This window comes from Sphaeramia orbicularis, chromosome 5, assembly GCF_902148855.1.
Source record: "Sphaeramia orbicularis chromosome 5, fSphaOr1.1, whole genome shotgun sequence".
In the NCBI taxonomy this organism is placed as follows: domain Eukaryota; kingdom Metazoa; phylum Chordata; class Actinopteri; order Kurtiformes; family Apogonidae; genus Sphaeramia; species Sphaeramia orbicularis.
Window position 1 is genome coordinate 39066049 of NC_043961.1, and position 25301 is coordinate 39091349.

The 25301-nt window shown below is 37.2% G+C and overlaps 1 protein-coding gene across 7 annotated transcripts in view; it reads left to right on the forward strand.

Annotated features, from left to right (window-relative positions):
* Positions 1–25301, forward strand: part of ptprt (protein tyrosine phosphatase receptor type T) — a 625436-nt gene that overhangs the window by 435231 nt on the left and 164904 nt on the right. For 2 of the 7 annotated variants that reach the window (XM_030135308.1, XM_030135311.1), the window contains exon 17: positions 22343–22372. The exons of 2 other annotated variants lie outside the window; for them this stretch is intronic. In XM_030135308.1, the coding sequence (XP_029991168.1) occupies positions 22343–22372 (30 nt within the window). Of the gene's footprint in view, positions 1–3939; positions 3973–22342; positions 22373–25301 lie in introns of all 7 variants that reach the window. 3 more of the 7 variants (XM_030135309.1, XM_030135313.1, XM_030135306.1) reach the window with 2 other exon arrangements.

Sequence of the window (25301 nt, forward strand, 5' to 3'; positions counted from 1 at the left end):
ATTTGCTCTGAGATTTAATGAACATCGACATGACCAATGAAGTAAATACAGGAAAATATCTGATTCTCACTTAAAAATGCAAAATGCAGAAGATAATATCATAATAAATAGTGATAAATTACTTAAAAATGGTAAAATAGAGAGAAAAATTTATTGAGAACTGGCACTAAAGTAGCACTGGGTCTTTATGGGTTCATGCAGATTCACAAAAGCCATCGTCCACTTGGTTGTGATGAATGGTGAGGTCACATAGGGACCGCTGATAGGGACTGGTGTGTTATCTGAATAGCAACAGACCTGCCTCAGGCTAGTGCTAGACAAAGGGTTAGTCCTCAGCGGAGATCTGCACACGACACTCACACAGACAGGATACTGTTAAATGTGGACAGAGGTAAAGAAGAGTATGGAGGGAGACTGAGGCGTTGCTGTGGATGTGTTCGAGCCCAAGTGACTGTCAGACATTTGAATGGAGACATGACAGGAAAGGTTCATTTGAAACCTTTGAACACAACTGAAAGCTGGAACCTCTGTTTGATTTTTGCTGACATTTTATTGGTGTGTACATTTTTCTATTTTCTTCTCTTCTGTGAATGTGCCTATATGACGTATGACTGAAGTCACTGCCGTGTGTAAGTGTGTATACACTGCCCCCCCCCCCCCCCCCCCCCAAAAAAAAAAAAAAAAAAAAGTTGCACATGCAATATTTGACTGCACCACCTTTGGTTTTGATACAAGAGACATTCACTGTCACATAATGCTTTTGTAGAGTCATGATAAGGTGCAGAATATTTTTTCCATCCATAGTTGCATTAATTTTTGATTATAGATACAGTCAGCAATGACATCACAGCTCAGGGTGGGGAAACGCAAGGGGGAAAACAGTCCGTCCCCCCCCCCACACCCCTCGCCCCCGCTATACTGTAAAAACGCAGAATTTAAACTTGTTTTGCTAACACTAACAAGTTGTTTTTTTGTCTTAAAAATGACTCAAAATGATAAATTAAACATAAAATAAACATCAAAACAGTTGGTGACTGATTTAAAAGTTGGCAATAAATCGATCAATCATCTAATTGTTGTTGGTCCAAAATGACATGAGGTTCTTTTAGCTTTGTGCTTTGTGGGAAGCGGAGCTCCACGCAGCTGCATTGTGACAATGAAGCTGTTTCCGTGTTTGTTGAAACGGCTTCATTGCCTCCTGCTACTGCATCTGCGTGGAGCTCCGCTTCCCACAAAGCACGTTGCAACAAATTTCCGACCTACCAGCTCTGTTTGTGAACAAATGGATTGTTTTCGGTGGAGTACACTTTGAAATTGTTCACCATGACGGAAGAGATTCAGGAATGTAATCACAGAAAGACTTATGGATTCATGATACTTAAGCTATGACTGGGGTTTTACAGATTTGATGAAAAATTGGTGACGACAGTCGTACACAGCTTTAACATTCACTAGGTGACTGATTACCCATTTAAGGGTTAGGGCCACTGTAGAGAAATGTTTAACCCAGTGTTTGGGTTGTGTTTCAGTGACATGTTAAACACAAACTAGAAAATATTTAATATCAAATGAAGTCTAATACATGCATATTACAGGGTGCTTGCACAGGTCTTGTAAGTCTTAAAAAGTGTGGAATTTTTTGTTTTCCAGACCTTGAAAAGTTTTGTATGAAAGTCTTAATAAAGTATGGAGAACGGTTTCTCTCAGTGGAATTTTAGAGTATGCTCAAAGGCACATAGTTTTGTAAGATATATAAAAAAATACACAAGGAAAGCATTAGTTACTTAGTTTCAGTTTATTTCAAATATGCAGAAAAACAGAGTAATCTTACTTTAGTTCTTAGAAATAAAACAGATTGCAAGATAACATGAAAAACCTATATACATGAAAACAAAATATGACTTAATTTGTGTGTTTGAAAAGGAGTGGGAGGAAGTTTAACTTATACCCTTATAAAGCATATAAAAACTGGATCTGATTTCACTAACTGGTCGGTACTGCAGTGATTCTAGTGAAACTTGTTTATGTGATTTCCGTGCACTTTGGTGATTTTCATATGTTTTGAAAACGTCTCTGTCAGTAAAACATCATTTACTATGAATTATGCATTCATTCAGTCAGACATTTATTACAACATTTATTATTACTGACATTAGAATGTTTATGAAAACGTCTTACATTGCATGTCCACTCTCCTCTCTTTCCTTCCTTTGAGGGTTTCCTGCATCTCCTGCCTCTATTTTCTTTGTTCATTGTGTTTAGGGACACCTTACAAAGCAAACTGTTTGTGTCACTCTTGGAACTCTGGGGTTTCTTACCGGTTACAGTCACCATGTTTAAAAGTATTACCTTGATAAATCCTTCCATCTTGATAAATCACTTACAGTACTCCTGTTGAAAACCTGCAGATGTTCCACAATGCACGCTGTGGTGATTTATGCGGCATGGGAAAGTGTGCTTTTCAACCCATATGGAGAAGTTCTGATCTTTTCACGGCTGCCTAAACAGATAAAAGTCTAATTAAATCTGTTTTCAGCCAGTCCCGGCTCATTCATGTTCATTGTTCTCTAGATGTAGACACAGTGATTTGTATTCTGCTCTGAGCCGCACTTCAAAACTCATTTTAAAGGATAAAAAAAAAAAAAAGAAAAAGAATCAGTTATGCAAAAACTCTAGGCATTATTTCAACATAACTCAGTCAAGTAACAAAACATCTTTTTTAATGTTATAGAATACTATAACATTTCATTACAGAAGAGACAAAAAAAAAAAGCCATTGTATATTTCTGCAAACCGAAAATGTTAATGTTTGTAAAGTTAAAAATTCTCCTCATGTCAACATTTCTAGATCTTTAACCCTTTATAGGGCACTCATAGAAATACTCTGAAATTAAAAATGTCAACCTTAGTGTGTTATTGGAGGACGTAACAAGACTTCATTACTATTGTAAAATTTTTCTAAGTTTTTATTGTTATGTAAAAAATCAAGGTAAATGAAGTTACCATATTCAGTTCCTTATCCGTAAATGGCAAAAAAAAAAAAATAAAAAATAAAAAAAAATCTAAGAAGTAAATATAAAAAAATACAAGAAAAATACATACAAGATGAAAGGAATATGTATTTTACAACATTAGAACATCACTTTTAGAACATTAGACATCCACATTATCTCTTTGAACATCATTCCTTACATTAGTACCATTACTTCTTGGTACCTAACAAAGCAGGTACACTCACTGTTCATGCAGAGGTGGACCTTACAGACCCTGTAGACCACATTGGACCTGAGATCGTTGCCTCACTGTCCTCACTGTAACAGTTGCTGTCACTGTCTTGGAATGTATTCGGAAATTACCAAAAATAGTCACTTGCCCGATAAAGGGTTAAATGTTTATGCTGGTTTTCAACTGTTTCTCTCAGAAATTACATAGGTATACAGTACATGTAAGTATTTAATGATTTTTATGTTTTTTATGGATGCTTTAACTCAGTAAAAATGATTCACAATGCATTTAGTAATATTTAAAACAAACAACAATCATTTCCTAACCCTTACCAAGACACTTTTATTCTCTAGACATAAATAAAACTATTTGGAGTTAAGGAGTTTGTAACCAGGTTGAAGTTTAGGTCTATAATTTTGAATGTCTACCATTTACAGTGAACACCTCTCACCCATTTAGAAGATCATGTAAGGGCAGATTATGTTGAGATTCTATGTATCTTTAATCTGCATAAATGTGCAATTGCATCATTTTACTTAATAGAAAGCTACTGATTAGGGTTTTCACTTGAGAGAGAGGCTTGGTTGTCAGGCTTGGATTCTCAGCATGAGTCTCACGCCCTTTTATGTCTCTCTCTATCTTCCTCTGATTCCTGTCTTTTGGCTCCACCCCTTCCTGTCCCGTCCTGTACCTGCCTTGCCCTTGCTCCGATAGAGAGATTCACACATGGAGAACTCTGAGCGTGGGGTATTGTATGTTTACTTCTAGACATCAACACATCCACTTTGTTCCTCACTGTGACTCTCACCTTTGCATTATTTTGGCTTCAGGTGCTTTTCCAAATGCATCTTATTATTCAGGGTTACAGTTAAAGTTTCACCATGGATATCCTTTTTGCAAATGAGCAACAACAGTTAATTAATTTAAGAATTATTTGAATTAATTTAAGGGAGTAGGAAAGACCTTCCTAACCTTGCATAAGCAGTCCTCAGACAGCACACCTCTTGTCTTATCTTACTATTAACTGTGCTCACAGCATGCAGGTACATATATGTCAGAGCAAAACATGGCTGTGCTGTCTATAGTAACACTCAAACATATTTGGGGAGCAACATATCATTTTTTGCTACATTGAATAATTATTTTTATATTTGAAGTCTGTGTGGTGCACATGTAATTTTAAAGATGCCACATGGACTGTGAGCTCCTCTCACTGCATTTATCAACCAGATTTGTGTAACTAAGTAATGAGAATGTAATTTCCTCTCATTGCTTTTAGAAAGCTTTAAGAATGCATGTCATTATAGATGTCCTACATGCATTATCTCTCATCCATCCTGCATTTGTATCATCGTACCATTGGCCATAACATGCACTAATGCTAAATCACAATGGGTCCATCTGTGTTTGCAATGTTAGTCATCATTAGTGTAGAAAAGTTAACTAATCCGCAGTGCTTTTATAAAACACGCCTCTTTGAGTAACATGGCCATTCATTAAAGTCATCTGTGCAGTTCCATCATTGCTTTTCATTTTGTATGTTCGAGTTAAAAATGAAATCATAAATCAAGCATCCAGTTGACTTTCATTGGCTTTCATTGGCTGCATGTCTGTCTGATGTGAGAGGATTGGTGGGTTGGGGTTTTCTGTTCAATGCTCCAAATGCATTGTCTGTTACTTGCAGAACTATCCACCTGCTGATGAATACAACAAGTACTGACACTACTTTGACAAGAAGTGTGGAAAAACACATGCTCCATTAATAATCTGATACTTTTTTCAGTGGAGGCAGGTTTACATAATTAATTACATCTGACTGTAAGAAACCCCCTGAAACTTTTCCAGAGAACAGGCTGAGCCAGCCAGCTGCCTCCGATATTAGAGGAAAGGTTAATAATCAAGTAATTGATGCAACTTTGTAGGTTTGAAATGAAGTCAAACTGCAAATAAGTCAGAGGCGGAAGATTAAGAGAGCGATATAAGGTAATATCTCGCCAAATTAAATGTTACATTTTACAAATGCTTCCACCCACAGTGTTCTGGGCTCAAAAATAATCCACTGTGCCAGTGATGGCAGCTATAGCTTTGCAGTCATTTATGTTTGATAAAATCCTGTTAATGCTTTAAGTCGCTAGTGCTATGAGAGAATTATTTAACATTCACATACTGCATGTGGTATTTCTTGGCACTTCTTCACGCTGCTGAAATATATGTAATTAGTATCAGTAGAGATAGTAATGTACACTCACGTACTGTGAGTTCACAAAATGTCCTGATAAGAGCATAATGTAAATAAATGACTGAAAACTAAGACAGCATGATTTAACCTAATCAAACTGGCGTGATCAGATCACATGACATTTGTAGAATGCCATTATGTAAAATACTAGGTCACCCTGAGCACTCGTGGCAAATCCAAAGTGTAGCCATGACATTCTCAGTTTCCCAGTTTTTATTTATTTATTTTATATTGATAGACCGTATCGAACCAGAGATATGATAGTTTTAAAATCCCTCTAAGGGCAGCGATGCACCAACGTGTTTTTCCAACTGTTCCACTATATTTTATTATGAAGTGGCTACTGACACAGTACTGTGGCACAAAATATCGGTTTGTCTGTTACCACAGAGCCGTTTAGTGCCCTCCTTGTATCATGTGTAGACTGGTAACTCGTCATGTCCTAAAACGTTACATCCCAAAAAATACCAAGGCAATCAGATAGTAAGTAGGTCAGAAGTTATAAGAGTGCAGATTTAGTTCAATGTTAGTGCTTTGGACTGTAATGCGGAAGACTTGGGTTCAACTTTCAGCCGAAACAGCATTTTTTTCTGCAGATTTTCAAATGGGGGCACGATGCCAAGGGTACCAGTAGGGAAATCCGACATTGATATAAATCAGCCACGGGGACAACATTCAGAGTGCAGAATTCGGAGCACAGCACTCAATACACAACTGACACAGAACTGAGGAGTAACACAACACACGGCTGCATCTAACATGTAGCTCCACCCTCCTTCTCCAGCCTCCAGAGCAAAGAACACCATAAAACAACATATAGAGCATTTATAACAATAATTCCTATTCTGTACTTTATACTATCACTAATTTGTCATTTCTTCCATCAATTACCACAGTACTGTGATAGCAAAATGCACAAAAGAATGCACTGAAGTATACACCATGTATCACTACAGTACTGTGGCAACAAGAGGATAATGAGGTCATGGAACAGTATCCATGATGGGCTCTAGTACAAATGCTAATATTTGATCGGCTCTGTGGCAACAGACAAACTGATATTTCGTGCCACAGTACTGTGGCAGTAGCCATTGCTATTTTATTCATCTTTTTTTGTCATTTTACACTGTAGAGAAGGAGTTCAAACACTTATGTGACTGGAGAATCTCATATTAAGATTACACACTTCATTGATGTCCCATGTGACTGACAGCTGGAGTTTGACCCCAAGTGCGCCCTCTGCGTTGACTTAAAATACAAATCTCTTTTTTCATACAGCACTCTTAAAATTACTGCATTTGAAAACCCACTATTCACATAATTCAGCTGCAGACTGCAGTTACTGAGATGTAAAGGTGAAGAATGGGGCATATAGGAGGATTCTCAGTGCTAATAAGCAGTAATTGGACCATGCCTTTTTAACCAAGATATTCCCATGAGTGAAAAAATTGAGGGGGGGTTGGGAGAACACGTAATGCACTTTTGAGATCCAAAGTTTTTCTCAAATCTTATACCACCCTGCCACCAATTGAGGCACAGTTAAAAACTCAGGAAACAAATGATGATGTCCTCAGACAGACTGCACTAGGACACATCGTTACTCCAGGAAGTGCTTGGGGACTCTGGGGGACTCCGTTTATGACAGGCCAATTGAGGCAATTAGTAACTGATGACAGCACAAGGATTGAACTCAGGATGGACCCACTGCACATGGCTGACTCTTAACAAGGCCAAGTGGTCTGTCAACTGGGCCACTTGTCTGTACATGAAGGAATGGGATTTCTTGGTCTCCAAATGAGAAGACCCAACTGCAGTGATAAGCATGTGCAGAATAGAGTAACAAATATATTCATTCATATTATAGTTGGTGGTTGTAGTGGAAGCTTTGGCAAAAACACAAGCAAACAGACTGCAAGTTGACCCCTGTTGTGCCGGTTCAACACATGGTTGGGTAATGGATGCCACTGCTCACTGAACATAAATATTGGAAGGTCCACTTAGAGGAGTGTTAAAAATGTGATGGCGCTCAAACACAGGCTCAACAACTCCTACATGGGTCATGATCTACATTGAAACGTACAAAGAACCTTTTATGTAGAAATGCAACCTTTTTGCTTATTACTTTTCATTGGTACGGCTATTGGAGCGAGTAATACAAACTGTCAAAATGTCAGTAAGGAGGTTCATCCAAACCTAAGTAATCTGTAATTAAAGATGGAGGTGAAAGCATCTGTAATGTGTATAAGTCATCAGTCTCACAAAAGGTGTCCTTCAGACTTTGATGGAGCATCATAGCTGACACTCCAGTACAGCTGGTTTAGATACTAAAACCTGTGGGTTTTCAAAGTCTGTCTGATCAGCCTGAGCAATTATCAACCCATAAAGACCCAAACAGCCACCGACAACCCAAACCATTTATTGATCTAAAATGTTTACTAACGTCTTAACCACTAATCCTGTCAATACATGTAAATAATTGCTGTGGAATGCAATTTGTCATCTTTTCATGATCATCAGATATGACTCATTTGGACTTTCAGAGGCTCCATGGTGAACATGGAAACAACGTCATCCTCTACAACATTGATTCACCAGTAAAACTCATGGAGCTGGATCAGTGGCACATAGTTTTATTTTAAGTCACTTTTTCTTCAGTTTTGTCTGTTTCTGATATAAGTCTCAACTTTAAACTGAGCTTTTATGAATATCTACATGATCTCTAAATTAAATATAGAAAAATACCTGATGTTCTCTGAACAAATGCAGAATACAGAGGATAATGTCATAATAAATGGTGATAAATCACTTAAGAAAAGTTAAATATAGAGAAAAAAATATTTTGGAAGTTTCACAAAAGTAACACTGGGTCTTTATGGGGTAGTACTATTTTTCAGAAATGTTTTACTACATTACATTTCCTGTCAACATTCAGTATTCCATTTATTATCAGAGCTTGCTTTACAATATCTTCTGGATGTGAATGTAGCATTATAACATGCTTCATGATAAGTGTAGGTCAGGACGAGAGAACATATTTGGGGCTAGGTTTGACTAAGGCTGTATTCACACTGCAGGCAAATGTGGCCCAAATCCAATTTTTTTTGCCCATATGTGACCTGTATCCGATCTGTTAAAGACAGTTTGAACAACACAAATCCAATTTTTTTTCAAATCTGACCCAGGCCACTTTCATATGTGGTCGTAAGTCTGATATGTATCTGATATTTTGCAATGCGACCTCATTCTGAATGGCCAAGTCACATTTATCACACCTTTATGTCATTAAAATGCGACGAACGCCCCAATTTTGCATCCCAGGAGGAGAAGGTGTGGGAAAAACATAGTTACATCTGTAAAGACAGTGCATGCCTGCATGGTCACACATTATGTCAGGACCTCTTTTACACATGCAGGTCACTTCAGGGTCGCATTCAGTACATACTCAAAACTGATAGAAGTTGCATTTAATGTGTAATATGAACTAGCACACAAAAAAAATCGGATTTCACCCAAAAATCTTAATTGTGCATTAAGACCTGTTGTCTGAACGCAGCCTAAGATGCAACAAATGATTTATGTTCTCACAGATTTAGCACCGTCAAGGACAGTTAAGGCACTGATTATGATTATGGCATAATGTAATTAAGTGTGTTAGCCTCAGAAAATTCATTTGTCAAACAGTGATTTCGGTGTTCAGAGGAGAGGACTGATATGCATGTTTCCATAAAATGTTGAGAATTTGAAACAAGCAAAATGCTAATAAGGGACATTTTCTCCAGAGCTTGGAAGAGAGAGAGACAGTGGCGTGCACAGACATTTAGAGGGGCAGGTCCTCAGCCAACAAAAAAGGGCACCCCTCTCTCTAGTCCGACAATCCTGATCTGCAGCGTTTTCATAAAAATTGGTCCGCAATAACTTGCCATCACTGTTTATTCAGTATTACATATATGTTAGAATTCTACAAAACAATGTACTGCTACTGCAATGGCCTTACACTTTTCACACCAAATAACTAGAAAAAAACAAAAAACATTCTACTTGTAAAGAACAATGAGCATAGGCCTAAAAGTCCAGGAGCAAAAAAATGACTAGAGGACGATTATGAACCACCCAACCGTGTAAAAATCTACAAAGCCAAAACTGAGTCACATAACCATGACAGTCATTAATTTACTGAACAACCTCTATCAACCTGAACAAACCAGTATCATAGAACCAGTCTAGGACTGCACACTGACACAACTGTGCATAAGGACTGACATTTGGCTTGATCCAGGACGAGAGCTGGTACTCTGGGCTGCCTGCTGCAAGTCTCTTTCCCTCTGTTTCTTTACTCTTTCCTTTCTTGGAATTTTGCTGCAACTGATGAATAAGAAACATCAAATTGCGCATTACAATGAACATTGTAGACCAGGGGTGTCAAACTCATTTTAGTTCAGGGGCCACATACGCTTAATATGATCTAAAGTGGGCCGGACCAGTAAAATAACATAAATAATAGGATAAGAACTTTTGAGTGAATAAAGTAAATTCCATAATGAAAATGTTTACATCTACAAACTGTACTTGAACATAACATGAACAAATATGAACAACTTGAAAATGTGTTAGTAAAATAAGTGCAATGTTAACAATATTGCACCTCAGTTTATCATTTATACAAGTGAATCAAAACTTAGAGATCACAGTGGATCTACAAATACACAAAACATTAATTAACAAGGAGAATATTATTCAAATGCCACATACTTCTCTTAAGACATTTCAGATATTCACATTTTTTGTAAAAAGCTTGTCTGTAAATGTAAACATTTTTGTGTAATTTTACTTTTTTTACACTAAAACAAAGAGACAAATTTACAGTTTTCATTATTTATAGGTTATTAAGATAGCATTTTACTAGTCTGATCCACTTTAGACTGAAATGACCTAAAATGATTTGAACATCCTTGATTATTAATATCTTCAGTGTAATTTTTGCATTTCACAAATTCATCCCAGGGGCCGGATTGAACCCTTTGGTGGGCCGGATTTGGTCCCCAGGCCACATGTTGGACACCTGTGTTGTAGACATACAGATTTTTTTTCATGCTTGTGTAACTTATTATAATGACCAACAACGACTTTGACAATAGTTTAATAATCTGAAACTTCACATCCCAATAATTTCCAAAAAAGGGGATTTGATTTAACTTTAATATTATGTGTAATACTCCAATCAATGCCAGTGTAACATGAAGCCTGTCGTCTGGGTGCTCACCTCTGATCTGCTCCTCTGGTCGACTCTCCACAAACTACAAACTCCAAACTCCACTGCCTCTGTTCAGCCTAACACCACAACAACAAGCACTTTTAGACACAGTCTGGATTAATAAGCTATTATAAAATTGTGACTCTGGAAATATACTGGGTACTCAAAACTTTTCACACAAATAAGTAGCAGAGGATTTTTGTCGATTTGCTGGTTCGCCCCTCCATCTCGCCTCACATTATCAAATGCACTGAATTAGCATCACCGGGCCGTGGGCCATGACCTCTCTGTGACCTCTCCGCTTGCGACAGCTAATCAGCCAACACACGCTAGTATTGGGCTACTGGCTACACTAACCAGACAAACTGGTTGGGAACAGGACAGAGATTTGCTTAAACAGTTGTAATTTAAAGGCACCGACCGCTATTCTTACCAGTTTGTCTCTTGCAAAAAGTCGAGGCCATGCGATGTGTGATCAGCAACAGCAGAGCTCTGACCGCATTAGCGGAGCAGGAGGGAGAGGCAGAGACAGGAGGAGGGCTCAGGGAGGGACAGGAGGCACTGGGAATTATTTGGATTTAACTGAATATTAAAATATGATTATAATGTCATGTCGATGCGGACTCTATTGTCTTCTTTGAATGAGGAAAAAAAAAAATAATTACAGAAAAAAAAAGAAAAAAAAAAGCGATCTCCAGAAGGGCACCAAGGCCAGAGGGGCAGGTCTTGAGGGACACCTCAGGTCTACCTGTGCATGTCCCTGGAGAGAGAGGTGCGCTGTTTGCACAGACAGAGAGACTTGGAGAGAAGCTGCGCTTGCATAGACTCTATGAGGAAATTCATGTAATTTGCTGGGCAAAACTGCAACAAAAGTATTCAATTTCATCATGCTAGTATCGATCTGATACCGATACGCACCTTGGTATCGGTGCTATCAATATTTAGATCAATACACCCAGCCCTTGCATGTTGTGGTAAAAAAAAAAAAAAAAAATTGGCAGCATAGGGCGTATTCCACATGACTGTAACAAGAAAAAGTATATTGATAGCAGAGGAAGACAGTGAGGATGAGTTAGGCTTCAGTATTAACATTTATTTTTTTCAAAAATGATGTAAAACAAAATGAAGTTGGTATAAAATCCTTTAGACTTTTTTCATATGTTGACATTTCTATCAACCTTTCCTAATATGTGCAATGTGTGCATTTGTGGAAATGTGCTTATGTAAATGGAATGTTGGACTTCAGCATCATTTTCTACAATTCTAATGTGAACTGCATCATGATAATATAATCACATCCATTTTCTCAAAATGACTGAAGACTGAATTGACTGCAAAGCAGATTATTCAGTACGTTCAATATATATGTTCAATAACATCGCATTTACTGGAAAACTCCAGGCTGGCTCAAACATAATCAACAATATTAAATCTCAAATGAAGCTCTTTACTTTTATTTATCAAATATTTAAATATTTCAAAGTAAAGTCCATCTTATTGCAGCTAAATCCAGCAGGTCCGTCATTATTCGGAAAATCGTCACACTGCACAGAACTGACTTGTTAGGCTTTTATAGATCCATAATGAATTTTCATATTAATTTATCTGTGTCTGCTTCACGGAGTCCATATGGCGTATTGACATCTGTCAAAAAATCATGTGCTAATTGGCTACTTTATAGATAGAGATGTAAGTCTGTCATTCTGCCTCTGAACCAATTTTTAATGACTTTACCTTCCTACAAACACCCCAGTTTCAGTTTTACAAACTTGTTTCTGTTTATTTGGGACATAATTAAACCGTCGCCTATTGAAAAGTTTTACTGTGTCCTACTTGGTTATGTGCCACTACTTGTCCGCTGGCTCTGCTTTTGGTTTTCGGTTGATTGTTGGAATTAAACACACACACATTCTCCTTCTGCTGTCTATTGAATTGCCTGTAATGAGGTGTTAATCCGTACTGACAGCATATGCATGGCTTTATGTTCAAGTCTGTGTTTGTGTCCATTTGTGACTATTTATACATGCCAACCTGTGGGTGTGTGTCAGCGTGACAGACTGGAGGCTTTCATTAGAATCTGTGTGTGTGAGGTGCCTGGGTTGAATTTTTTATACCAAACTCAGCCTTTGGGTGAAAGGTAAAGTATTGTAATGTGACTATTCATATGTATGAGTATGATAAACTATAGACAACATATCAGCACTGAAATATGCGTGTGTATGATGGGGGTGGCCAATTCAACTAGCAGGAAGCCATTCTAAACCATATATCACCTCCGTTGTGAAATGTTTGGTATGTATTTTCTCAGCTGATAATATTCATGTAAGCGCATGATAAACTATTGCCATCATATGAGCGTGAATATGGCTGCATGTAAGTGCAGCAGAAAGCATTCACACAAAGCCAAGACACCCTCCAGCCATCAGAATGATTTAGAAGTATGTGTGTGTTCAGTTGTGTTTAAGGCAGACAATAGCCATACATTGTGGGAAATACAATATATGAATGAATGAATTAATGAATGAATGGTGGTTTATTTAAGAATCTTTGGCTATGACATAAAAAACATGATTTGTCATATCATAATGTTTATAGTGTCAGTATATAATATCATACATAGAACGTTTATTTCCAGAAGTTTATCATAAAATGCTCGTTTAAGGTACTTCCACATTGGTGTGGACTTCCAAGTGATAGATCATTGGAACCTGGTGTGGTTCATTTACAATGCGAAACCATTTTTTGGACGATTCAAACTTCAGGATCCATTACAGGAATTTATGCATGGGTAGCATCGACAAAAAAATAAAAACAAACCAAAGATGGGGGAAGTTAAAAATGAACTGAATAGTGAAGATTTTAAGCACGAACCAGTCTATGAACTTTACTCAATCTCATTCCTAATTTGTCGCATACTGAAGCTTGGTCACATCACATTTCAATATGCAGGGGGCTCCTACAGTATCGTTTATTGACACACATGAAGGTGTCATTTTTCAACATGGTGGATACTCTAGTAAATGTATGGACAATTCCATTCTTACTGTTTTGTTAACCCTTTATAGGGCACTCATAGAAATATTCTGAATATCTAAATTTTAACTTTAGTGTGTTATTGCTGGACATAACAAAACTTTATTACTTTTGTGAAATTTTTCTACATTTTTCATTTTCAGGTAGAAAATCAAGGTCAGTGAAGTTACCATATTTTGCCCATAATTGCCAAATATACACATATACAGTATATCTGAGAAGTATATATAAAAATACAAGAAAAACACATGTACGATGAAAGGAACATGTATTTTAGAACATTAGAACATAAGTTTCAGAACATTGCAACAACTTAAGTGCGGATCCAGACACATTATCCCTTTGAACATCATTCCTTACATTAGTACCATTACTTCATGGTACCTAACAAAGTAGTTACACTCACTGTCCATGCAGAGGTGGACCTTACAGACCCTGTAGACCACATTGGACCTGAGATTGTTGAATCACTGTAGCTGTCACTGTCTTGTAATGCATGCGGAAATTACCAAAAATAGTCACTTGCCCGATAAAGGGTTAAGTTTAGCTGGGTTTTTGGAAGGATTGAAGTACAAAAAAACAACCAAAAAACGCACAAATAAACTCGAGACACACAGGCTGGTTTCCTCACACACCCTACCTCAGTACATCAGCTGACTCCTGTAGTTAGTTTCTGACATTTAAGGAGTTGAAGTGACTACCTGGTACCCTACATATAGATAATTGATGTAACAGTAGTAGTTTAGTTGGTGCTTAAAACTAATGTGTACGACGCATAACCAAGTAAGAGAATGTGAGCACTTAGGAGTAAAACCACACTCATAAACTGATTGGTGTCACTTACAGAGTGAGATGCTACATATAGATGATGTAAATATTACCATGCAAAGCTGTTTAGTTCACTCCCCAAATTCCAATGTCAAATTAAAGGGGTCATATTTTGCTTTTTTAAATGGAATTATACATTTTAAAACATGTCCCTGTGGTCTACATAAACTGTAAATGCTATGCTTGGATCTGAATTCTTCATTAATTCAACTCCACAGGTCCATCTTCAACTCTATTTCTGAGTAATGACACCAGAAAGGTTGTTTTAAGCACTGGCCCTTTAAATGCAAATGAGCCACTTCACACCCTACCCCAGGTTGTTGACTGTACTGCACTGTCTCATTTCTCCGTATTCAGAGAAATGTTCGTCAGAAGTCTTGACCTTATAAGTGCAAATGTTGTGACGTAACTAGTTATAGACGCAACAAATAAAGAAGGAATTAAAACAGGTTGTAGAAATCCACTCGATTTTTGTCAAAATGAATATGAAGCTAGCTTTGCAGCACCTGGAGGGTTCAGATTCAAACTTTTTAAACTGTTTGGGTCCAAATACACAAATAAATGTACCAAAGACTAATAAAAGTGGGTTTAGCGAAATATGACCCCTTTAAAACTAACAACAAAAATGAAATAAAGAAATATCATATAGTAGTAAAACACTAAGAGACTCTTTTACTGCACAGTACATTCTGGGACTCTTCATATTTAAACTACGTTTAGCTGATTTGATAAGTTTAGAATGCCAGAGGGTGAAAAGGATCTGAATAGTTCTGCTACCACTACATGAAGGCAATTTCAGTTCTCAGTCTCTCTATACTCCATATAGAAAGTACATCAAAAATTAAGAGTCCAGGTAGAAACCTCGAGTCATACGCAGTTACAGGAGAAAAAAAAAAGTGTCACATTTCATTTCCCCTTCTAAAATGATTTTGTATCACATCTCAAACCAGTTTTCAGTTAACCAACGACACCAGCTGCCATCTTTTGCTCGCAATCAATTACACCACCGGCCCACAAATACAGTGAAACACAGAGATGAACACATTCCCATTAATATCTCTCAAACACTGACTCTGTCACACCGTCCTCTCACACGCACATACTCAGAGGAATGTGCACAGCCCAGTCGAGTGTTTTTCTACGCCATATTAATATTTATGAGCAGTTTTAACAGCTCTGCCTTTTACAGCTGGGCTCTCAGCGCTCTGCACTTTATTAATATCATAAGGACAATGTCAGCAGAGCCCTTAAAAAAGGGTTATGGCTATGACAGAGGGAGTGTGAATGTGTGTGTCTGTAGAGGGAAGTTCAGAAAAAAACAGACAAGAGTTATGTTTGAATAGTGTGTGTGCACAAATATGGGAGTAGTGTAGTGAGGAGGTGTGTGTGCATGTGGGTGTGTGTGTAGAAAAGGCCATTGTTTTTTTTGTTTTTTTTTTAATAACGAGTATATGCGTGTTAGCAAAACAATAGTGCCTTGTCTTTTTTTTTTTTAATCTTATTTCTTTAGTGCACCGTATTTTAACCCTTTACTAACACAAGTAACTAGATCTGACTTCTTCAGTACAATGCTCAATGCTCAGAATGTCATGCAGAAAAAAATAGTGCTGTCCAATTATTACAATTTTTAATCAGATTAATCACAGGGTTGCTGTGGATTAAGTTCGATTAATCACAATTAAATATCATTAATTTTTAATCTATATTAATCGCATTTTATTTTGCATGAGCAAAGAGACTGAAGAAAGAAGGGAATATATATGCACTTAATGTGTTTGTCACAAGTGGGGTGACACGTTAACCGAAGTGCTAGTAGAATCCCCGACTAATCTATGCTTCGCGTTAATGTGGTATTTTAACCTGGAAGTGCTTCAGTGAAAAGAAAACGCCTTCCTGCAGAGTGTGTATAATACTTTATGTCACTCGACTGTTCTGTCTTATTACCTCCGCCAAGGAGGTTATGTTTTTGCCAGGGTTTGTTTGTTTGTCTGTCCGTTAGTGTGCAACATAACTCAAAAAGTTATGGACAGATTTGGATGAAATTTTCAGGGTTTGTTGGAAATGGGATAAGGAAGAAATGATTAAATTTTGGTGGTGATCGGGGATGGGGGGGCCCACGGGGGGGGGGGGGGGGGGGGGGGGGGGGCACTGATCAGCCTTGGCGGAGGTCTGCGCTCTCCGAGTGCTTCTAGTTTTTTTTTTTTTTTTTCTCAAATTTCCATCCAGAGGGCCAACGTGCTGTATAGCATCTTCCGTCCTTATGGGTTGGTTCTGCTGCCTCTACTTGGACAAACTGCCCAAAATGCATTGACAGAGACGTTCAGAGTCATTCTGTACTGCAGATGGGTTAATTGCATTCAAATTTTTGTTCATATTAATCATGATGATGAATTGATCCGTATAAATGTGTTAATTTTAACAGCCTGAGAAAAAACACACCATGTCCATTTATAACGTCAGAAGTAAAATATTGTTGCGAAAGGCATTCTTCTCCAACAAATCCATCATCTTGTGAGCAACTTGTTGGCATGACAGACTCAGGTCCTAAACTGGTCTCCACTTGGAACTGGGATTTTCCTATGATCAAGAACTATTTTTATGATTGAAATCAGACATAAATCAGACATAGGCAGGTAAAAACATTTATAACTTATGCATTTTCATCCTATTATTCAGAACACATCATTTTAAAGACATATGTGACTTTCACATTCAGTCCGTTTTTCAGCCAAAGTGTAGGTAAATTCTTTAACCTACTCTGGTTATATTTGTGTTTCAGTCTTGCCCATAAACAACCACTCAAACTCAGCCTGTCACCCTTTCAGTTAAATGGTGGCATTTATGTGGCAATAGAAATACTACAAGCCCAACATCAGACAGATAGCATTTTAGCATTTTCTCTACCACACACTTCGTAACCCATCAAAAAAAAATAAAAAAAATAAAAAAATCAGAAGATATGGGTTGACAAGAGGCAAATGCATGGAGTCTGTCTAGACACTGAATTGAAATAGGCCCTTATACACTATCCTTCCTCTGATAATATTGCACTCAAATGTACCCAACTGCTGTGGTAGCTTGAGATCTCCAACCAAATATAATTCCTGCACACAGAAGAAGCATTATTGTCAACATGCAACATTGTTACAGAAAAGTGTATCTTCTATATTCATCTATAACATCTTTCATTATCACTAACATTTTGGTTAGTAATTGTAATTCAATTTAATATTTTTACTTCAGGAAGTATAATTAATTATAATTGTATTATGTGTTGCATAATGTTAAAATTGTACATTCTCACTTACAAATCATCACATACTGACACCTCATATTTTGGTGCACAGAGTACTCCCAGAGCAAAGGGTTAGGTGTCATTTTTTAGTGTTCAGTTAGTTTGAAAGACATGCAGAATATCATGGTTACAGTTTGATGAGGTTTTAGGCTAAAAGGGCTAAAATAAGAAAGACAAAAGCTACATTTACATGTGGCTGGGTATCTGGCAAAGTGGAGATTTTTCTATGTGTTTCGTTTATAAAACAACGATGGGGACGCCCAACGAAAATTATGGTTTCTAAAAACTCTGGCCCAAGTGGAGATTTTGGTAAATTTCTGTTTTCGCGTTTGCATGTAAACAAAGGGAAATGAAGATTTCGGATGGAGGTCACAGTTTTTGATGGAAATACATTTGTTCGACTAACGGCGGTAACAGAAGAAACATTTTGCTTGCGGATCTTTTCAGGATTCTGATTGGTTAATGATACTTGATGGTCTCACTACATTGACATCTAGAGGCATGCATGCTTTTGACGGTGTAGATACACGTGGCCATGTAAACAAAGACTTTTCTGAAAATGGTCACGTGCACAAGGTTATTTTTTTAAAATGGAGAGGGGGATGGATCTGTTTTCCAAAACAACCGTCTACCTGTAAACGTAGCCAAAGAGAGAATGCACAAAATGCAACACTAAACACAGAAAGGAGACACAAACCCTAGTCTCCTTTCTGTTCCACCACACCCCTGTAGGAGACCCTGGGCTTTGGAAACAGGTGATGGAATGTGATGACTTTGGTAGACAGATAGATGGAGAGATGTATAGATAGATGGGTGCAGTGTGTGGTGGTAATTTGTGTGAAGTCTGCTCTTCTGTAAATAGGAACGGTTCTATTGATCCTCCTGAGTCCTGCTTGACTTTCCTGACGTATCGAAACTCATCCTGGTGCACTCAGAGTATATGTGTGTGTATGTGTGTGTATGTGTGTGTGTGTGTGTGTGTGTGTGTGTACGCGCTCAGATATTATGAGATCCCCTTCTCTGGCCTCTCACCAGATGAAGGGTGCATGCCGGGGGGAAGAGTTGCCAACAAACCATTACAGAGATGCCATAGGGAGTCCAGTATCAGACACACACTGACACAAATACACACATGTACACACACACATAAACAAGCATGAATGAGATATTGGTTGGGTTTAATGCAGAGTATGGATCTACACCTGTACGATCAAGTAAAGGACATGAAGGAAGGGCACCAACTTTTTAGGGCAAAAAAAAGAGCAGACTTTTAGTTGAAGTTGACTTCATGGGTTTGATACATTATTGAATAATACTATCAAACTTCAACAGCAGCTCACTGCTCAATCATGTCAGTAACACATTTTCCATCTTTTCCTCTGTGAACTTCCATCTTCTGTCTTTTACCCTTTTCTGTCATTTCTCATACATGTTGATCTGCCATTCTGTCGGTGATGGAGGCATCAGATGTGCTTTTTTTGTCCATTTATTACATTTTTTTTCAAAGTGATTTCCCTCCTACAGACATAATGAGACATAAGCAATTAAGTGCATTGTGTTAAAAAGTAAACACACACAGGTTTAGGTACTGACAGTTAATGTTTAGTGATGCCATGAAAGTATAGTATTAGTGTTTTGTAGAGTAAATGATGCTTCATGGTAACTTTATCAAATATTTTGTCTATGAATTGTGGAGTAAGTGAATAATTACAGTAGGTCTGAAGTGAAATTAACGTATCTTTTTTTACGTTTATCGTGCATTTCATAATGTATCTAAACTGCACATATAACTCCAAATCTGGAAAATGTGGACAGTATGGAAAATACATATAAAATTATTTATAAAGTAGTTTTTTTTCTGTTTAGAAGGTATGAAAAGAAGATATATTTCTGCTAGAGTTCAAAACAAACAAGAAGAAGTTGTACTGGGATTAGTCATTTTAGGATGAGTTTACATGCATACCAATATTCCACTACTGTTCAAACATGACAATATCCTGTTTTATGTTAAGACTGTCATCATGTATGCAACTTACTTGATTGTTTTACATTAGGCTGAAACTCACAGATCCTGTTTCCAGACACGTGGCTCAGAGACAAAGATCCTCTCTTGTAAAGATGATTGCTCCGTAGGGAGTCCACATTTCCGGTTAAGGTTAAACAAACCTGGCTATGATCACAACCAAACCCTGATTTTAACCCATAAAGACCCAAACATCCACTCGCTGATGAAAACCTACTGATCTAAAATATTTAATACCTGTTGATCCACTAATCCAATCAGTCCATGTAAATAATTGGTATAAAATGCAGTTTGTCATCTTTTCATGGTCATCAAATAAGGGGCTCTGTAGTGAATGTGGAAACGCCATCATCTTCTACAGCATTAATTCACCAGTAAAACCCATGGAGTTGGATCAGTGACAGTGGATGGACACACTGGTTATTGATATATTTTGCTGAAAAATTAACTTTGTCTTAAGTTTGAATGGCTTTGATATAATAACCCTCAACTTTAATCTGAGCTTTTATGAACATCTACATCAGGGGGTCACCAATCCTGGTCCTCGAGGCCCGGTATCCTGCATGTTTTAGATATTTCCCTCTTTCAACGTAACTGATTGAAATGATAAGCCTATCATCAAGTTCTGCAGAAGCCTGACAACAACCGTCAGGTGTGCTGGAAGAGGGAAGTATCTAAAACATGCAGGATGGACCAGGATTGGTGACCCCTGATCTACATGATCAAAATTAAATATAGGAAAATACATGATTGTTGCTTAAAAACACAAAATACAGAGGACAATATTGTAATAAACAGTGATAAATTGCTGAAAAAAGGTAAAATAGAGAGAAAATTAATTTGGGAAGTGTCATAAAAGTAGCACTGGGTCTTTATCATTATTTAATTATTTATATATCAGGAGTCATTTTATTATTATTATTATTATTATTATTATTATTATTATTATTATTATTATTATTATTATTATGTATTTAATTATATTATATTATTATTTATTTATTATATAGTATATAATATATATAATTATTATAATAAACAGTGATAATTTGCTTAAAAAAGGTTAAATAGAGAGAAAATTAATTTGGGCCATAAAAAGTACAAGTAGCACTGGGTCTTTATGGGTTAACCAGGCTATGCACGACTACATGGAAACAGGAATATTAGTGGAATATTCATTTGCATTAGCCATTGAATTTTGTATTTTCCTGAATCTGAATAAAAACAATATTTTGTGCATGTAAATGTCATCATTGTTGGGCTCTGAAACTGGAAATGTAAAGCGATTGTTGGACTCATGATTTGGTTCAAAAACAGCATAGAGGAACAGTCTAGTCCTGTAGGAGCACAGATAGGCTGAGGATTTCAAACATTTCCTCAAATGTGTAAGAATATCTTTAAAAAAAACCTCAAGACAGAAAGGGATTTAGGTATTATAACCCCTACAGAGTACGATATAATTAAAAGATTCATGACTTCTGGAGGAAGTTGTATGAAGAGGTGTGAGCCTAAGCTGAATAACTATGTCTGCCTTTGATCCTTCAAACAGGAACTGTCATTTACCCAGAACCACATGGGCTCAGTGTTACTGTGGCAAACCTTTGTGAAGTAAGAGGCAGAGGTCTATGTGACGGTCCATAATGCACCTAATACTGTGTCAGGTTCCATTGCAGAAGTGTCCTGCTGTGCATTTTCCATACTGTTCCAAAGCTTTCCAACAAACATTTCAATTCTAACTATACATGATGTTTTACTCATATTGTCATTAATATCTTTACTTTTACCCACTAAAGCAGTGCCAGGAAGCACAAGTGAATTAAATATGTTTTTAATCTCTTCACGATAAAGTTCAATAATAGGCCAAAAAATCTCTGTTTTTGTTTGGCTGAGTAAAATGTCCATTTTACAAACCACAGAGCTACTTATTAACTGTCATTTATCTGACTCCTGATCTTTTCAAGGCTAATTTAAAGTCAAGCATTTCAGACATTTATTTTTCCAGACAGATAGCTGGTAAATGGTCTGACTCACCCTCAAAGGACCTTCATTTTGTAAAGATAAAATGGAGCGGTCATAGACAAACAAGTTGACCAGGTCAGAGAAAGCAGACAGAAAAGTGACAAATTCAGCACACGTCCAGGTGACTAGATGGATGTACTGTCAAAAGGATGGACAGATTGACAGGCGGACACTCAGTCTGTAAAAGCTCTACGAAACATCTGCAGAGAGACAAAGCGGTTAGATAGCTCAGACAATCTGCAGTTTCCATATGAGGACACAGAACTCGACAAATGAGGGAAGAAGTTAGATATTGAAAGTGGAAAAACCTGTCAACGAGTCAAAAGTATTCTTTTTCTTTTAACCAAGTCATGAACTAATCCAATGTGTTTGTCCTTCTTCTGGGTTTTGCTCTGTTGTCATCATCGGCCTCACCCCACCATGCTTCAGAAGACATGCTTATTCCTACTCTTATTACCTGTAAGTAGAGATTTTCCAATCAGGAATAACTCTTCTCAGCCCATTTATTGAACCTTTTTTCTTTACATTTTGTCTTTTGATTTTGATGCATCCTGTTTCACTTGCAGAGGAAAAAAATGCAGCATTATATCATTATCTCTCACTGTTATTTTGGTACCAAAGAGAATTTGAGCCTTTCTTATTGTACCAAGCCAATTTTAATGAATTTTTCCCTTTTTTTTTTAATGCTTTTGTTTTTTTTTTTGGTTTATGCCCAAAGGATCAAATGTAAAGGTTCCTTGTAGGGAAATTTGGTCTATGCATTTTACCCATTCTAATACACACACAGTATATAGTAGTATTAAATACACAATTCACTATGACGAGTAACAATTAATTGTTTTTTTTGTTCTTTATGTCTGATGCAGATAATGGAGAATCAATACAGTGGGGCCGTAGCTTAATTTTTTAGTCCCTTTAACTAAACATTATTTTTTTTAAACTATTTTTTAAATTATTATTTAGTGTTTTTATTAGAGATTTTTTTTTTTTTTTTTTTTTTTGACATCAAGAACAGTTTGAAATATTGCTAACTTGGGTAATGTTGTAGCAGCTGTTGTTATTAAATGAATGAAGTCCTGTGCAGCTTTTGCCCCATTTAGTAAAATAACTTGAAAGCAATGACACAGAATTGATGCATCTTGTTCCAAAACATACACATTGGAAAGTAATTCTAATGATTAAGACTATTTAAATACATACTCACATTCTGTTTAGTTGGTTGGTTACAGCAAATCTGCATTGTTGCTTTGCTATTTTTAAGTGTTTCACCCTAAAAGGTCAATGTAATTCACAGTTATTCTCCCAACCAAGTGGCCATTTCCTGCTTATTAACCAATTCTAATGAGGAGCTATTATAGCTGTATGTGATAAAACATGAGTCTACACACACACACACATGCGCACACACACACACACACACACACACGCACACACACGCACACACACACACACACACACACACACATACAGTCTTTTGCCCAGAGCTCACCTCCAAATCCCTGCTTCTCCAGCTGTCTTCAAACCATTTGGAGATTTCCTCAGAATGTGTTGCAAAGTCCAAAGTGAGCGGAACAGTCATCACATACCGATGCTGCTTCTGCAAACAGCCACCCAGAGGCTATTTGACCCCACTAGGAATGACTCCTTTACACCGAAAAATGGACACAATTAGAGAGATGGCAGCTATTCCTGTATTTCCACACTCACAGCAGGAGTGTTTAATTGGTTTTGGCGTGAGTTTGAATTCACATCACCACAATGACTGTCCTTAAATAGTCCAGTTTTACATCTCTTATTTATTTATTTATTTATTTATTCAAACCTTTATTTAACCAGGAAATATCCTTTTGAGATTAAGAAACTCTTCTACAAGCAGTGTTGGGAATAATGGCATTAAAAATAATGGCATTGCTAACACCGATATTGTTTTCCAGTAACGGGTAATCTAATTAATTACTATTTGAAACGTTACAACGTCGTTACCGTTACCAGCAGTGAAATGTGTTGCGCTACTATGCACTGATATCTAACAGCTGTTATCCGTCTTGGCTCGCCCAGCCAGGCACTTGTTTGTTGCGAGCCGTTCGTTTGTTCGTTCTTATATTCAAATTGCCCACACTGCCTTCATGTGTCACCTGTGTGTCACATGAGTCTGAGTTGTCCACGCTGCCTTTACGTGAACGACTAATGACATCTCCAAGTAATTAATTACATTTATGAAGGAGTAATTCAATTACTTTTTTGGGAAAGTAACTAGTAGCTATAACTAATTACTTTTTAAAAGTAATTTGCCCAACACTGTCTGCAAGGGAGTCCTGGCCAAGATAGGCAGCAGCAAATGGAACACACAGTTACAAGATTAGACAGTTAAAACACACATAACTGACACATTCGACAATAGACAGTTTGTAAATGTTATTTTTACTAACTGTTTATTGTCGAACTTTTCCAATAGCAACTATGTGAGTTAGTGAAAAACCACTAACTATCCTTCTTAATATCAACGTGAGTATCCACATTAGTAAAACATCCTCTGTCATTGCAATATTTGTTATTACTGACCTCCTGCTTCTTCTTCTTCTTCTCAAAAACTCTTCTTCATGGTATTCATCCAGTATGTTAATTAAGAGCGATGCCCTCTGGTGGAATGACTCATTCTAATGTAATGGATGCATGGAAGTAAAAATAGTGGATGTTAGTGATCATAAACTATTGTGTTTACTCTTCTAATGTAAATTATGCTTAGCAAGTCAAAAATACACATACAGGAGTAATTTTCCAGAGTAACTATTGTTTACTTTGTTTTAATTCTGTGTTTTGGCATACTTCCATCATATTTGTAAAGTTACTCTTGATGGAACATGTTCACTGACATATGGGGTCAAGGGTCATCATAGACCACAATTATTGCGCATGTTTTCTTGACATGTTATATCCTTTACAATAACTCTACAAAAGACCCTAGGTTACAACGTGCATTATAACGGTATGTCCGTATAGAAAATATGATGTTCACACACACACACACACACACACACACCTGTACACACAGATGTAGCCCAAGGATGTTTACTGTTAGATGAGAGGGATTGAAAATCGTGCAAAGCTCCTGCAGTCCTGTGGTGTGTTTTTGCACTGTCTGTCTGTCTGTCTGTCTGTCTGTCTGGTTGTGTGTGTCTGTCTCTATCTTCTCCTTCACTTCTCTGTATCCCTCAATCTCTGTCTCTCTCACTGGGTCTGCCTCTAAATCCTGTGATACACATGAAAGTTTGTTTGGGCTTTGCCTCCAGCCTCCTCTGGAGCGACTGCTGTCATCCTGAAGTGACTGACTGCCTATCTGACTGCAGCGCCGGCTGGGGCTGTCTCCAGGATATTTGAGCAACCTAGC